This window comes from Formica exsecta, unplaced genomic scaffold (assembly GCF_003651465.1).
Source record: "Formica exsecta isolate Colony F162 unplaced genomic scaffold, ASM365146v1 scaffold1056, whole genome shotgun sequence".
NCBI classification, from domain to species: Eukaryota; Metazoa; Arthropoda; class Insecta; order Hymenoptera; family Formicidae; genus Formica; species Formica exsecta.
Window position 1 is genome coordinate 80,477 of NW_021848396.1, and position 13,565 is coordinate 94,041.

A 13,565-nucleotide genomic window follows, 5' to 3' on the forward strand; every position below is an offset into this window, starting at 1 on the left:
ATAATATAATATCCAAGAAAGCACATGTTTAACGTACATCCTACAATTTCGACGATAGATATTTCACGTAGTACTTTATCCGTTAGCGATATAAAACTGAAAGACCACAGAGGCATTATCGCATAAGACGATGTTTGAGAAACGAAAATATGATTTTTTTTAAGAATGTTAATTAATAATTAAATTATTAACTCTTGGCCAGTCGACGTTAAATCAATTGAAAATCATACTTTTCAATTGTACAAATGTAATATAAAATATAATAAATAATTGCTTTATATAGAGTCACGAAATGACTTACTGTAAGATCCGAACGTGATGCTGCACAATCATCGACATTCTCTCATCCAAGTTGCCGCGAAAGTCTTCCCTTCCATCTACCAAATGCTCGATCCATTGCATTAGAATCTCTAAGCGGCCGCAAGCATGCATTGCGAATACGGCGGCTACACTGCATGCACCGGCGGTGATGGAATGCGCGATGAAACCTGACAAACACTGCATCCAGAAGATAATCTCGCTGATGGGACTGTATCGCGCGTCGACGAATACTCTGGCGACCGGATACACCAGAGGCTGATACGTCAAATTTAGGTCAATCTCCGTGACCTTGCCATTGCTGAATGGCATGGCGAGGTAATAAAACACAGCACCACCATACATGAAGAACGCGCATATCGCTACGAGACGACGGCCGAACTTTGCGTTTCTAATCATGATGATCCGATCTTTGTAATACCGGGTGTTCATCCAATCGTTCTCGATGTGCTGGATACCTTTGCGGATATCGTTCTCGCGCAAGATCAGAGAGGAATACTTAATGACGGCCATCAGACAGAAACTCAGAGGTCCGGAGAGCTTCAAGGTATTATACGTGTCCTCTACCTCGAGCGCCATGTAGGCAGCACAGGGTATGAACAGGAAGCCAATGAGACTGGTGCAAATCACGTTTATTAGCATATAAGCGGATTTTTCTATCCATGAGGTTCTTGCTGATTTTGGCCAGACGCCGATCGGCTTCAGTATCCAACGATTCAGCTGAATGCTTAGCTGCACGTCTTTCTCATAATCGTAGACAGTCGCGACGAAGTTCGAATTCTGCGTAGGATTTTTGTACATCGTTAAAGCACGGGAGCTTGCTAGATACTGAAAGGATTGTGCAAAGATACAAGCTCGGGAAATTAAATACGACTGCGCCGTTTCGCGTAGCATCCCTTCCAAGAAACAAGTATTCATGCGATCAGCCATATCAGGATGATGAAGGGTGCATTTTATAGTCATATTGGCTTTTATAAGATGATAAGAGGGGATACTATTCCTTTCGAACTATGTCTGCTGCTGTTTATGAATTATATACATGAGATTTGCATTTTCCGCGCAGCTATCTCTCGTGAGTCTTCCGTGGATAGGACGATCCATCATCAATCTTTACGAAAGTAAAATCAAAATATATTTTTATTTTATAAGCCATAAAGGCAGTACAATTTTTTTTTGTTCTAAATATGATCCTTTGAATAGTTTGATAAGTTAGTTTGAATGTACATAATAAAGTTTAAAGTGATTATCTTTTTGTTTAACGAGTTTGTCAGATCAAAAAAAAAATATGTTATTTGTTTTCGATATTACATATATTAAAATTATGTCTGCATTAATAATGATTAATTCATTAATAATTAATTAATTCTATCACACATGTACATATTGTTTGAATGATATTATTATGTGGAATGAAAGATGTATTTATTAATATAACAAGAATTATCTATATCAACTCTACATTCATTATTAATATAAGTTCAGTAAATATACATTTGATCAGTTCTATTGGAAAATCTTTTGTTTTATATATACATATCTTTGTTACATTGCTACTGTTCTGAGTATATTTAAATATGCAAACGCTGTTTTTATTACCTGAAATAATTATGATTGTGATAGATTTATAATTTAATATATTTTATAATAATATTTATAAATCTTTAGGCGTGTGTTGGTGGTAACAAAAGATTTAAAATAATATAAATGTTTTACGATATAATATTTATTATATCTATAAATGACCTAAAGGCGAAACCAAGTTTTTACGAAAAAATTATGAAAAGTCGCTGATATTAAATTCATTCGTTTATTTTAAAATTGTATTTTACTAATAAACTATTAATATAAATTATCGAACAGACTTACATCTCCAAAAGTCGCAATAGATAATTGTATCATTTTTCCGGCAGTTATTTTTATGACGGCATTTGATCTCGAGATTATTAGGATCAAGTCAAGCGCAATTTTATGGTGCAATCGATACCATTCCGTCATGTACGCCATTTCGCCTATTTTTTGACACTATACAAACACTTTGTGTGATCTATACTTTTATATCATAATTATATTTAAAGATCTAATAAATTAAGAGAAATGCTTATATATGTACGATGCAGCTACCTGGTCAGTAAGAATTTCAGCTATGTAACAAAATATAAAAATGTTACATGACATAGCTACAAATATAGTGAAGTATGTAAGCAAATTTTTTATGTCGTGCAATTCCCATTCCTGTAAATAACAACATAGGCGAAAAAAATAAGGAATAATTTTAATATTACCAATGTTATGATGAAAAGATATTCGTAATATATAATATGGCACAACACACACACACACACATTTACATTTTGCAGTTATTGCGCCTTTTTGATATGGAACTTTTTCATACCGTGATTGTATAATATCCGAGCATGCATATATCAGTCGTGCATCCCAATAATTCGACAAGACATATCTGATGCATAACTGTTTCTATTCGCGATACAAAACTGGAATTAAAACAGTATTAAAACTGAAATCATATCATTTTTATGAGATGTTTAGAACATCGAATATTTTTACAGAATAATTTAATATAGTAAAATAGAAAAAAAGTAAAAATAGTAAAAAGAAGTATTAATACAATAAAATTTATAGAAAAATTTAAATGTAAATAACTTTTTTTAAATCGTCAAAACTGTGAAGCTGTTAAATAGTAAAAGCTATTAAATAGTAAAAATAAAAGAAGTTATTTCAAAATGGGTCATTGTATCAATTATAAATATATCTACGTATTTTTTACTTATGGAAAAAATTTAAAAAAATTAGATTTTAGACAAAACGTATTAAAGACCTGATTTTCCGTTTTAGAGTTCGCGTTTTAGCGATACTACCTTAGTACACGTAAATGATGCTCCACGATAGCAACCAGTTTCCGGTGCGTGGTCTCGCGCTTGTCTTTCGTCTCATCGACGAGTTCGTCTAATTTCATCATCAGAATATTTAACTGGCCGCAAGCATGCATAGCAAAAACTGCGGCGAGGCTGCATGCGCCTACCGTGATGGAGTTTACTATGACAGTCGATAGTATTTGGAGGCTGATTATGATCTCGTTCGCCGGACTGTATCTGACATCCACTAGCTCCGAAAGTCGCTGATATTAAAATCATTCGTTTATTTTAAAATTGTATTTTACTAATAAACTATTAATATAAATTATCGAACAGACTTACATCTCCAAAAGTCGCAATAGATAATTGTATCATTTTTCCGGCAGTTATTTTTATGACGGCATTTGATCTCGAGATTATTAGGATCAAGTCAAGCGCAATTTTATGGTGCAATCGATACCATTCCGTCATGTACGCCATTTCGCCTATTTTTTGACACTATACAAACACTTTGTGTGATCTATACTTTTATATCATAATTATATTTAAAGATCTAATAAATTAAGAGAAATGCTTATATATGTACGATGCAGCTACCTGGTCAGTAAGAATTTCAGCTATGTAACAAAATATAAAAATGTTACATGACATAGCTACAAATATAGTGAAGTATGTAAGCAAATTTTTTATGTCGTGCAATTCCCATTCCTGTAAATAACAACATAGGCGAAAAAAATAAGGAATAATTTTAATATTACCAATGTTATGATGAAAAGATATTCGTAATATATAATATGGCACAACACACACACACACACATTTACATTTTGCAGTTATTGCGCCTTTTTGATATGGAACTTTTTCATACCGTGATTGTATAATATCCGAGCATGCATATATCAGTCGTGCATCCCAATAATTCGACAAGACATATCTGATGCATAACTGTTTCTATTCGCGATACAAAACTGGAATTAAAACAGTATTAAAACTGAAATCATATCATTTTTATGAGATGTTTAGAACATCGAATATTTTTACAGAATAATTTAATATAGTAAAATAGAAAAAAAGTAAAAATAGTAAAAAGAAGTATTAATACAATAAAATTTATAGAAAAATTTAAATGTAAATAACTTTTTTTAAATCGTCAAAACTGTGAAGCTGTTAAATAGTAAAAGCTATTAAATAGTAAAAATAAAAAAAGTTATTTCAAAATGGGTCATTGTATCAATTATAAATATATCTACGTATTTTTTACTTATGGAAAAAATTTAAAAAAATTAGATTTTAGACAAAACGTATTAAAGACCTGATTTTCCGTTTTAGAGTTCGCGTTTTAGCGATACTACCTTAGTACACGTAAATGATGCTCCACGATAGCAACCAGTTTCCGGTGCGTGGTCTCGCGCTTGTCTTTCGTCTCATCGACGAGTTCGTCTAATTTCATCATCAGAATATTTAACTGGCCGCAAGCATGCATAGCAAAAACTGCGGCGAGGCTGCATGCGCCTACCGTGATGGAGTTTACTATGACAGTCGATAGTATTTGGAGGCTGATTATGATCTCGTTCGCCGGACTGTATCTGACATCCACTAGCTCCGTGTAAAACGGACACGGCAGCTGGTGCATCGTTATGGTGACGTTGTCGATACGAATGATCACCGGTGTCAGAACGGTGATGATACTGTAGGAGCAGACGCCACCTTGCATGAAGACTGCACAGAAACCGGACACAAATCGGCCGAACTTGGCGTTCCTCAGCATCACTTCGCGATCGCACGTTTTCTTTACGACCTGCCAATCGTCGCGCATATGATCCACGCACTTGCGTATCTCGTAGCTACGAAACAGCAATGAGCAGTAATTCGCGCCGCCCATCAGCCAGTGTATCATCGGACCGAACGCTTTCAGTTTCAAATGCACGTCCGGCTCGAATAAGATATACAGCACACAGGGCACTACTGTAAAGGCAATCAGAGAATGACAGATGAACTGGATGCAGCGCGACAGGAGTTTATCCGCGATCGACGTGTCGGTCCCGGGCCAAGCGCCGATCGGTTTCAGGAACCAGCGATTCAGCTGAATGCTATACTCGCAATCCTGTTCATATGCGATGTTGTGCGTAGGGAACACGCGGAAAGAGCGCGACATGATCGTGACTCGGACGTCTACGGACTATTGAACGACAATGTCTGCAATGGAAAAGACAGTAGAGCTCGTTTTTTCTTCAGCGCTTGCGCTGTTTTTTCAAGAAATATAGTTGATTTAAGAGAAGAAGAAGTTTCTGATTTTCCGGACGATGAAGGGGAAAAAACGATCGATATATGCGAGTTTTACATTTGTATGTGAGTGTAACGTTGATTAAGACTATCCATTGTAGATTATATTGTATAGTCCATACTGTTACTTATTGTTGAACAGGCTGTAAAAGATGGTGCTTAAAAATTATTCTGGACACTACTTTATAACGTGTATAATCATTTTATTAGTAATTTTTGATAAATAATTAAAGCATGAATTATAATTTTTTTAAATGATAAATAGACGGATATATCAGTGTTTTAGAATAATAAAAATTACCGGCAGAGTTAAAAGCAAAATCGGATAAATGCATTTAAGAATTTGAATTACAAATACATGTTCTATATAATATAATCATATAAGCATGGCTTTTTACATATAATATTATATTACGCGATTACACAGTGACTGTCCGCAGCAAATTTAAATACGCCATCGCGGTTCTAACAACCTAGAAAGATTAAATAAAACTTATATGCATAAAATATATATATTTATAGATAAAAATGTGCATTCATAAAGAAAAACGAATTTACACACACATGTAACAATCCGTTTTTATTAATATAATAATTTTAAACATTTATTTTATATATATAATTAAATCTTATTTAATCATAATCATTAAAAGAAGATTTTCTCTATTGTCATATTGCACAAAAGAGATAAAATTGCTTACGGCACCGAAACTGCTGAATGAAAGATCTATCACTTTACCCGCCGTGAGCTTCGTAGGATAATTGGCCATGGCAATCACTAGGATAAGATAACGAGCTTGTTTACTAGGCAGCCAATACCAATCGATTGTACAACAAGTTATGTATACTTTACTCCCCTGTATAAAATATAAGGAGCGCACTTTTATTATTATATTTCTTGTCTTACTATAAATTAATAATTTTTTTTCAATCTGTAATCTTTGTTATTTTTTGTTTTGATATATTTTTTTCGATTATAAATATATTTGATGTTATACCTGTACACATATTTTATCTATGTATCCTACCTGACTACTTAAAATTTCCCCTATGTAACACAATATAAAAATATTAAAGGTAAAAGATGTGAGCATTATGGCATATGTTAGAAAGGAGAGTGCATCGTTCCGTTCCCATCCCTATATAAAACGCATTATTTTATTTAAAAAAATTAAAATTTATGCGTTAAAGATCTGCATGCGATGTAAAAAATCGATTATTAACAAATGTTACTATTATCTTGCATACCGTTATCACGTAATATCCTAGCAGACATAATATTAAAGTGCTGCCAATAATCTCAATAAAACACATGTCTCCTACGAGATTTTGTATGCGATGTAAAAATCTAAAAATCGATATCGTATCGGATAATCTCTATATTATTACACGTACATTAAAGATATTTTGTTTAAGTTAACAAAATATTTTTATTATGAAAATCTTGAATTGTGAAAGATTATTTTAATCTCATAAATAAATGCCAAAATCTTTCTGACAATGAGTTAAATATTCAACAGACAGGTACTTGGAAAGTTGATCTTGAAAAGCATAAAACAATTAATTTCATCACAAATTTTTTATACAAAAAAAAATTGGAAATGCAGAAAAATTGAACTAAAAATTAACACAAGATACATAATGATTTCAGCAGCTCACCTACGTATCCTTATATGATGCATGACGATCGCTGCCAATCTTCGAGCAACGGCATGGTTTTTCGACCACTGATCCTCGTTTGACAGATTTTCCAGCCAAGCGGCCAGCATCTCGAGTTGTCCGCAAGCGTGCATAGTAAACAACGCGGTGACGCCACAAACACTCGCCATAACGACATATATGACGATACCGGTCAATAAATGCATCGAGAACACGATCTCATAAGCGGGACTGTGTTGCGGATCAAAAAAAATGAAGTAATTGCCTTGCACCAACGGTCTGATAGTGATGTTCCCATTGACAACGATCTTGCCGCGAACTATCGGCTGTATCAAACGGTAAGTAAAGCCGCTGGTGAACAGAAATAGCGTAGTGCAAATCAGAATGAAACGCCCGGCTTTCGCCCGATCCAGCATAATTCTACGGTCGTTCGCGTCTCGGACATTTTGCCAGTCCTTCTCTATGTGTTTCACGCATTCCCTGATACTATCCTCCCGTAACATAAGCGTGCAATACATGGCGGGCACCATACTGTAAAAACAGAGCGCACCGACCATTTTCAGTCTGCTCTTGAACGTATCCAAGATCAGAAACATGTACAACGCCCACGGTATCAGGTTGAAGGATAGCAGGAAGCAACACACCGTCCGGAGGACTCCCTTCAAAAGTCTCTTTCGAAGCCGGGGTTTTTCCAAAATCGGCCACACGCCGATCAATCCCAAGATCAGTCTGTGCACTTGCACGGTATATCTTATGTCGTCCTCATAATTGGAATTGTGTAAACCCGCGGATTCGAACATGATATGGACTGGCGTGGAAAAATGAATCCTCTCCCGATATTTGTTCGCGAGACGATTGCACGATCACGACTGACAGACGAAACTACGACAAAACTTGCCGGCTGCATTATGTACAGACACTCTTGCGTCTGCGTCGGTGAATCACCTTCGCAACCACGGTGGTTTGGCGCAGTTAGAAGTTCGGTACTATGGCTTGCGTGTGCGCGATTTTTTGCCGCAAGTAATTACAGGATCGATTCACACAAGACGATCTCTTTGGTTTACGAAAGTACTACTTTTTGTCAGATCATGGGTTTTATAAACGGGTTATGCCAAATTAATAGTGTCATCTGCGTGAATTACTAATGAAGTAAACGGCCATACTCGCGCGATAATTTTTAATATTTAATTTTAAAACTAGATTTTAATAAGTAAATGAATTAGAAAGCTCTGCGTCTGGCTTCTTATAAAATCTCTGGTAAAAATGAAAAAATGAAATTGAAAAGAGAAATATTTGTTGGCAAACCTAATCCATTTGTGTCAAATATAATAACAATTACAGATTAAAATATCTCATACCATTATGGTATCTAAGTAATGGAAGATTCATCGATGTGAAATCATGTGATAAAATTTCGAAGCAGATTAAAGTACGCCATCGATGTTCTGATAATCTATGAAGTAACGAAACAGATTGCGTGATTTAAAGCTGGCAAAAACGAAAATAAAAACGAGAAACTTTTATACTTACATTACTGAATGTGGGTAGAGACATCTCTATCATTCTGCCTGCGGTGATTTTTGCCGGAATATTGGAAACTGCCATTATCAGGATTAAAGTACGAGCTCTTTTATACGGAAGACGATGCCAATTCATCGTAGATGTTATCAATCCAAGCTTGATGCTCTGTCACAATTAGCGATTATATATTTTTGAACAGTGCTCTTGGTGCCTAATTTTCACAGCAAAAATGCAAATATCGTTCAATACCTGATCTGTCAAAAGTTGACCGACATAACAATTAGTAAAAATGGCAATAATGAAAGATGTGAGCATCACAAACATAGTTAACATTGCTGTAGAATCGCTTTTTTCCCATTCCTATACAATTAACATTATAATGTATGAATTTTATTATATAAATTTATAATTATAATAATAAACTAAAATTTTCCATAAATATTATATTAATTATGAATTTCTGTTTGATAAATATCAACATCAAATTGATTATGCAAAATCTCGTGGAAAGTAATTATCATGATTACCATAATAACGTAATATCCCGCGAGACATAAGAGTATAGTAGATCCTACTATTTCCACTAACCACATAAATTGCATAGCTTCCTCTACTTGTTTCAAAAAACTGTAAATGAACGATTTATCTAGTTAACAATTGATAATCTATTTTTAATATCAACAATTGATAATATCTATTTCACAATTTTCTGTTTATAATATTATTACAATATTGGTATATCATTAATAAAATGTTAGAAATAAAAGTCATTGTAGTTTATTATTTGATTTGCAATATTAAAAATTTTCCGATAATAATTTTTATAATAATTATAATTTGAAGAGAGTTACTGCAAATACACACGGACATAGTCATACAAATTCTACAATTTTATATCAATTATATTTTATGACTGACAATTATACTTTATGACTGACTTTTCATTTAATAAAAATTTGAAAAAACATTTTATTTACATGTTAACTTTTCCCCTCTTTCTCACTTAATCATTTTTAAAAACTCACTTTTTTACTCTTATTTGATGTTCCACAATGTCGGCCAGCAAAGTTGCGACAGCTCGATCCTCGGGCTCCGTCATGTTGTTGAGATGCTGCAGTTTGCCGATCAAGATACTCAGCTGTCCGCAAACGTGCATAATGAAGAACGCCGCTAACCCGGCCGGGCCGCACGTCATCGAATAGGTGAGAAACCCCGCGAAAAATTGCAGGATAAAGACGATTTCGTACGCCGGCGAGGCTTGCTCATCGAACTTGACAAAATAACTGGGGCACGCGAGAGCTCTTACCGTAGTGTTCATCGGCGTCAACATTCGTCCTTTCGAGAGCGGCATGATAGTACGATGAGATAGCCCGGCGACGTACATGAAGAGGGCAGAGTAGATGGCAAATTTTCGACCCGTTCTCGCCTTGGGCAGCATCGCTTTCCGATCTGTCCAGTTAACGGCGTTTTGCCAATCCTGTCGTGCCTGTTCCAGGCACGATCGGATTTTTTTCGCATGATAAACGAATAGACTGTACTTCACACAACATATCCAACAGTTCAGAAGTGGTCCCATCATTCTGAACCTTCGTTTAAAATCATGTTCCTTTAGGAATACTAAAAGAAGACCCGGCACGATAATAAACGCAAATAAAAAATAACAAACAACAATCTGCAAACGGATGGCGATTTTTTCCGCGTTGGATGCGAATCTCGAGATCGGCCATATACCGATCATTCGCAGAATAACGCGAGTCACTTGCACCGCATAATTGAAATGATCTTCGTTCGCTCGAATCGTTTTCGATGAACGTTCCGCGATTAGATTCATTGCTGACAGTATTTTAATGTTTGTTAAATTGAAATTTTACACGTAATGAATTTGATCGCGAATTTTGCGCTTGCCACGTCTTTTTCCTGGCGGTTGAGAATTTTCGTTAATTTAATTTTGCCAACAACGTTACCGTATTTCGGGTTTACGGACAACAGATGGTCAGGCGGGGCTAGAAGCTCGAGCATGACTGAACAGGTGTGTGTAATGATAGATGGTCTCTCTCTTTCTGGAGAAAGAACAATAGGCAGAACAATGCGCTTGCGTGCACGAAACGGCTGCGCGTAATAAAGGGGCATAAAGGAGATTGCGAATTTAACGTACCACACTTCCGGATAAATGCGACGGTAAGCAAAGGGAAGACCGTTATACGTGACACCATACGGTAATTTTCAAGGTTTGAATTTACGATTTAGAAGAATATGCATGTAAGTAAAGCATCACGAATCATTACCATTTGTTAAGGAATTTGTTATGTTGATACTGTCTTATTTAATTATAAATTATAAGCGACAACTATAATATAATTATATAAAAGTATACAAATGTAAAAGAAAATAAGTTTACATACAATTTCTAGTATAAATGAGAATAAAAGAATTTGGAAGTGTTTGTGCTTGCGTTAATTAATGCTACAAGCGGTGCTATTTACATTCGACAGAAATTTATAGATTTCAGTTTAGATTTTCTACGGATGGCTTTTTACTTCCATTGTTTAATTAACTGCTGTTCCAATATTTAAATACTGGTTGCACGTAATATATTTAAATATGCCACCGATGTCCGTACGATCTAAAATATAACACATAATTATATGTTTGATTCAATATTTTGTGATTAATTAAAATTTACAAGACAAAGCTTTATCTGTAATCTTTCAAACTATATATATGAGAAATGAATGAAATAGGAACACTTACGGCACCAAAGCTATTGAGAGATAGATCCATAAATTTTCCCGCAGTAATTTTAACAGGTACACTAGATACTGCAATCACTAAAACGAGACCGCGAGCAGTTTTGTGAGGGATGCGATACCAATCGAGAGTACAGGAAGTAATATACATTTTCATGCTCTATAATTGTATGAAACCAATCAACGACTTTTGGTATTTTTATTAACGTAAGTAATTATTATTACTCAATACCTGGTCCGTGAGAAGCTCACCGATGAAGCATAATATGAAAATATTAAAGATGAATGTTAAAAGAAGTATAGTGTATGTCGTCATAGACACCGCATTTTTATCTTCCCACTCCTATAAAACGTCCATCAAATATATCTTTTACACTGTTAATGACATTTCCAATTTTTTATATCATACTAATTTAAAATAAATCTCGCGTACCATTATTATATAATATCCGAGAAGGCACAAGATGAGCGTGCATCCGACTACTTCTACCAGACACGTATATTGCAAAGTTTCTTCTGCTTTGCTTAAAAAGCTAAGATGATATTAATGAAAGTATTTTATTTTTATTAATCTCTTGTTTATATTCACAAAGCAACATGTTATAATAATTTTTCGCATACAATTCAATTGACGTGCTCGATCGCAATATTATATTACCTCTTAATCCTGATATGTTGCCTTACAACAGCCGCCAGTTTCCGATTGGCGTTTTTGTCGCGAAAGTGTTTGATCTGCGTGAGATCTTCCATCTTGGCGATAAGAATTTTCAGTTGGCCACAGGCGTGCAGTACCAGAAGAGCTGCTAGACTGCAGGCACCACTGGTTACCGAGTACTGCACGAATCCGCAGAGAAACTGAATGGTGAAGATAATTTCGTAAGCAGGTGTTTTTTGCGGGTCTACGAACACGTAATAACCGTCGAATCCCATTGGTCTGATCGTTAAGTTTTGCGGCGTAATGATAACCCCGCGTGACAAAGGCATAATTGTACGATACGAAAAACCGCTACCGTAGACGAAAGCTACACAGAGAATTGCGAGGCTGCGGCCGATTTTTGAATTGTTCATCATAATCCTGCGGTCTTCCGCCAGGTTTACCTTCCTCCAGTCTTCCTCGATGTGCCTGATGCATTCCTTGATGCGGTCGCCCCGGCAAATTAATGCCGCGTGCTTCAGCACGGCCATCAGACAGTTGCACATAGGACCGATCATTTTGAGGCGACGACGCGTGTTCGTCTCCTTGAGAAACATTTTCAACACTCCCGGCACGAAGATGAAGTACAGTAGAGCCTGGCACAGAATTCTGAGCATCCTTATTCGGGCGATCCTGAAAGCGGACGAATCATCTTGCGACGGCCATACGCCGATCAAATTTAAAACACAGCGTGGCACTTGAACGGTGCGTCTAATGTCGTCGCGATGAAAAGTATTTGTTTGACGGTCCATTTGATCCAAACGCTGTTAAAGAACTGATCAACGCACCGACAGGAAATGTAACGGCGGTGCGCTTGCGTCTCTGATCAAAGCGGAAGAGAAGTGGGATCGGTAGTAGGAATAGCGATTATTATCCGCAATCTTCCTTCTCTTTTATAAATCATAGAAAAGTTGCAAACATCGAGGATATTTGAAAAAGGAGGCATTACAAAGTTACGGACGTATAGTGACTTTAGAAAGCAGCACGCACGAGAAAATAGAGAGAAAAAATAGCAAGTACGGTGGAAAAAAGTATATTGATCTTTTGATGACAATGCACGTGTTCCGTGCTCAGTGACTACTTTACTACAACAGATTAAGATAAAAATATAAGGTTGAAATAAAGAGATCATATAGAGATTGCGTGCTATATAACATGATAATTCATAAATGGCAATTTCCTTCAGAAACTAAGGTAAAGAAATAATGAAAAAAATGTCATATAAGTAATTAAATGTTATTAAATATTGTTATTTATTATTGGCTATCAAAAAACTCATTATGTTCTGATTTATGAAATATCTTGTTTAATTATAAATTATACAACATGTTCTGTACAGTTTCTAATATAAATGAAAATAAAAGAATTTGAAAATGTTTGTGCTTGCGTTAATTAATGCTATAAACGGTGCTATTTATATTTGACAGAAATTTATACCCACAATCTTTCTTCTCTTTTATAAATCAAGGA

General features: G+C 35.3%; 4 protein-coding genes across 4 annotated transcripts; all 4 read right to left on the minus strand.

The window, feature by feature from the left end:
* Window positions 1–8: 8 nt before the first annotated feature.
* LOC115233885 lies at window positions 9–1,119 on the minus strand (the record flags this gene model as incomplete). The annotated part of the gene is made up of 2 exons (XM_029804514.1): window positions 302–1,119; window positions 9–96 (listed from the first exon to the last, which is right to left on the minus strand). Coding segments are annotated over exons 1-2 (906 nt in total), but the record flags the coding sequence as incomplete, so codon positions are not given.
* Window positions 1,120–1,860: 741 nt separating this feature from the next.
* On the minus strand, window positions 1,861–5,346 carry LOC115234002. The gene is made up of 9 exons (XM_029804688.1): window positions 4,544–5,346; window positions 4,060–4,159; window positions 3,789–3,899; window positions 3,522–3,689; window positions 3,195–3,454; window positions 2,711–2,810; window positions 2,440–2,550; window positions 2,185–2,340; window positions 1,861–1,914 (listed from the first exon to the last, which is right to left on the minus strand). Exons 1-9 carry the CDS (start codon window positions 5,344–5,346, stop codon window positions 1,861–1,863), a joined length of 1,863 nt encoding a protein of 620 aa, XP_029660548.1.
* A 493-nt stretch (window positions 5,347–5,839) lies between these two features.
* On the minus strand, window positions 5,840–10,520 carry LOC115233871. The gene is made up of 9 exons (XM_029804489.1): window positions 9,680–10,520; window positions 9,182–9,281; window positions 8,904–9,014; window positions 8,645–8,819; window positions 7,134–7,941; window positions 6,723–6,822; window positions 6,503–6,613; window positions 6,176–6,331; window positions 5,840–5,947 (listed from the first exon to the last, which is right to left on the minus strand). The coding sequence occupies exons 1-9, from the start codon at window positions 10,483–10,485 to the stop codon at window positions 5,894–5,896; spliced, it is 2,421 nt and encodes an 806-aa protein (XP_029660349.1). The 5' UTR covers window positions 10,486–10,520; the 3' UTR covers window positions 5,840–5,893.
* A 703-nt stretch (window positions 10,521–11,223) lies between these two features.
* Window positions 11,224–12,847, minus strand: LOC115234043 (odorant receptor 22c-like). Its single transcript, XM_029804756.1, has 5 exons — window positions 12,060–12,847; window positions 11,835–11,934; window positions 11,634–11,744; window positions 11,406–11,561; window positions 11,224–11,277 (listed from the first exon to the last, which is right to left on the minus strand). The coding sequence occupies exons 1-5, from the start codon at window positions 12,845–12,847 to the stop codon at window positions 11,224–11,226; spliced, it is 1,209 nt and encodes a 402-aa protein (XP_029660616.1).
* Between the last annotated feature and the right edge of the window lie 718 nt (window positions 12,848–13,565).

Coding starts and splice junctions, on each gene's coding strand:
- LOC115233871 (XM_029804489.1), bottom strand. CDS start 10,485: ATGAATCTAATCGCGGAACGTTCATCGAAAACGATTCGAGCGAACGAA. Junction 8,820..8,903: donor GTCAACTTTTGACAGATCAG/GTATTGAACGAT, acceptor TAATTGTGACAG/AGCATCAAGCTTGGATTGAT. Junction 6,332..6,502: donor GGGAAATTTTAAGTAGTCAG/GTAGGATACATA, acceptor TATTTTATACAG/GGGAGTAAAGTATACATAAC.
- LOC115234043 (XM_029804756.1), bottom strand. CDS start 12,847: ATGGACCGTCAAACAAATACTTTTCATCGCGACGACATTAGACGCACC. Junction 11,935..12,059: donor CAACATATCAGGATTAAGAG/GTAATATAATAT, acceptor ATATCATCTTAG/CTTTTTAAGCAAAGCAGAAG. Junction 11,745..11,834: donor TCGGATATTATATAATAATG/GTACGCGAGATT, acceptor GACGTTTTATAG/GAGTGGGAAGATAAAAATGC.
- LOC115234002 (XM_029804688.1), bottom strand. CDS start 5,346: ATGTCGCGCTCTTTCCGCGTGTTCCCTACGCACAACATCGCATATGAA. Junction 3,455..3,521: donor TTGGAGATGTAAGTCTGTTC/GATAATTTATAT, acceptor TTTTAATATCAG/CGACTTTCGGAGCTAGTGGA. Junction 2,811..3,194: donor CATCATTTACGTGTACTAAG/GTAGTATCGCTA, acceptor TTTTAATTCCAG/TTTTGTATCGCGAATAGAAA.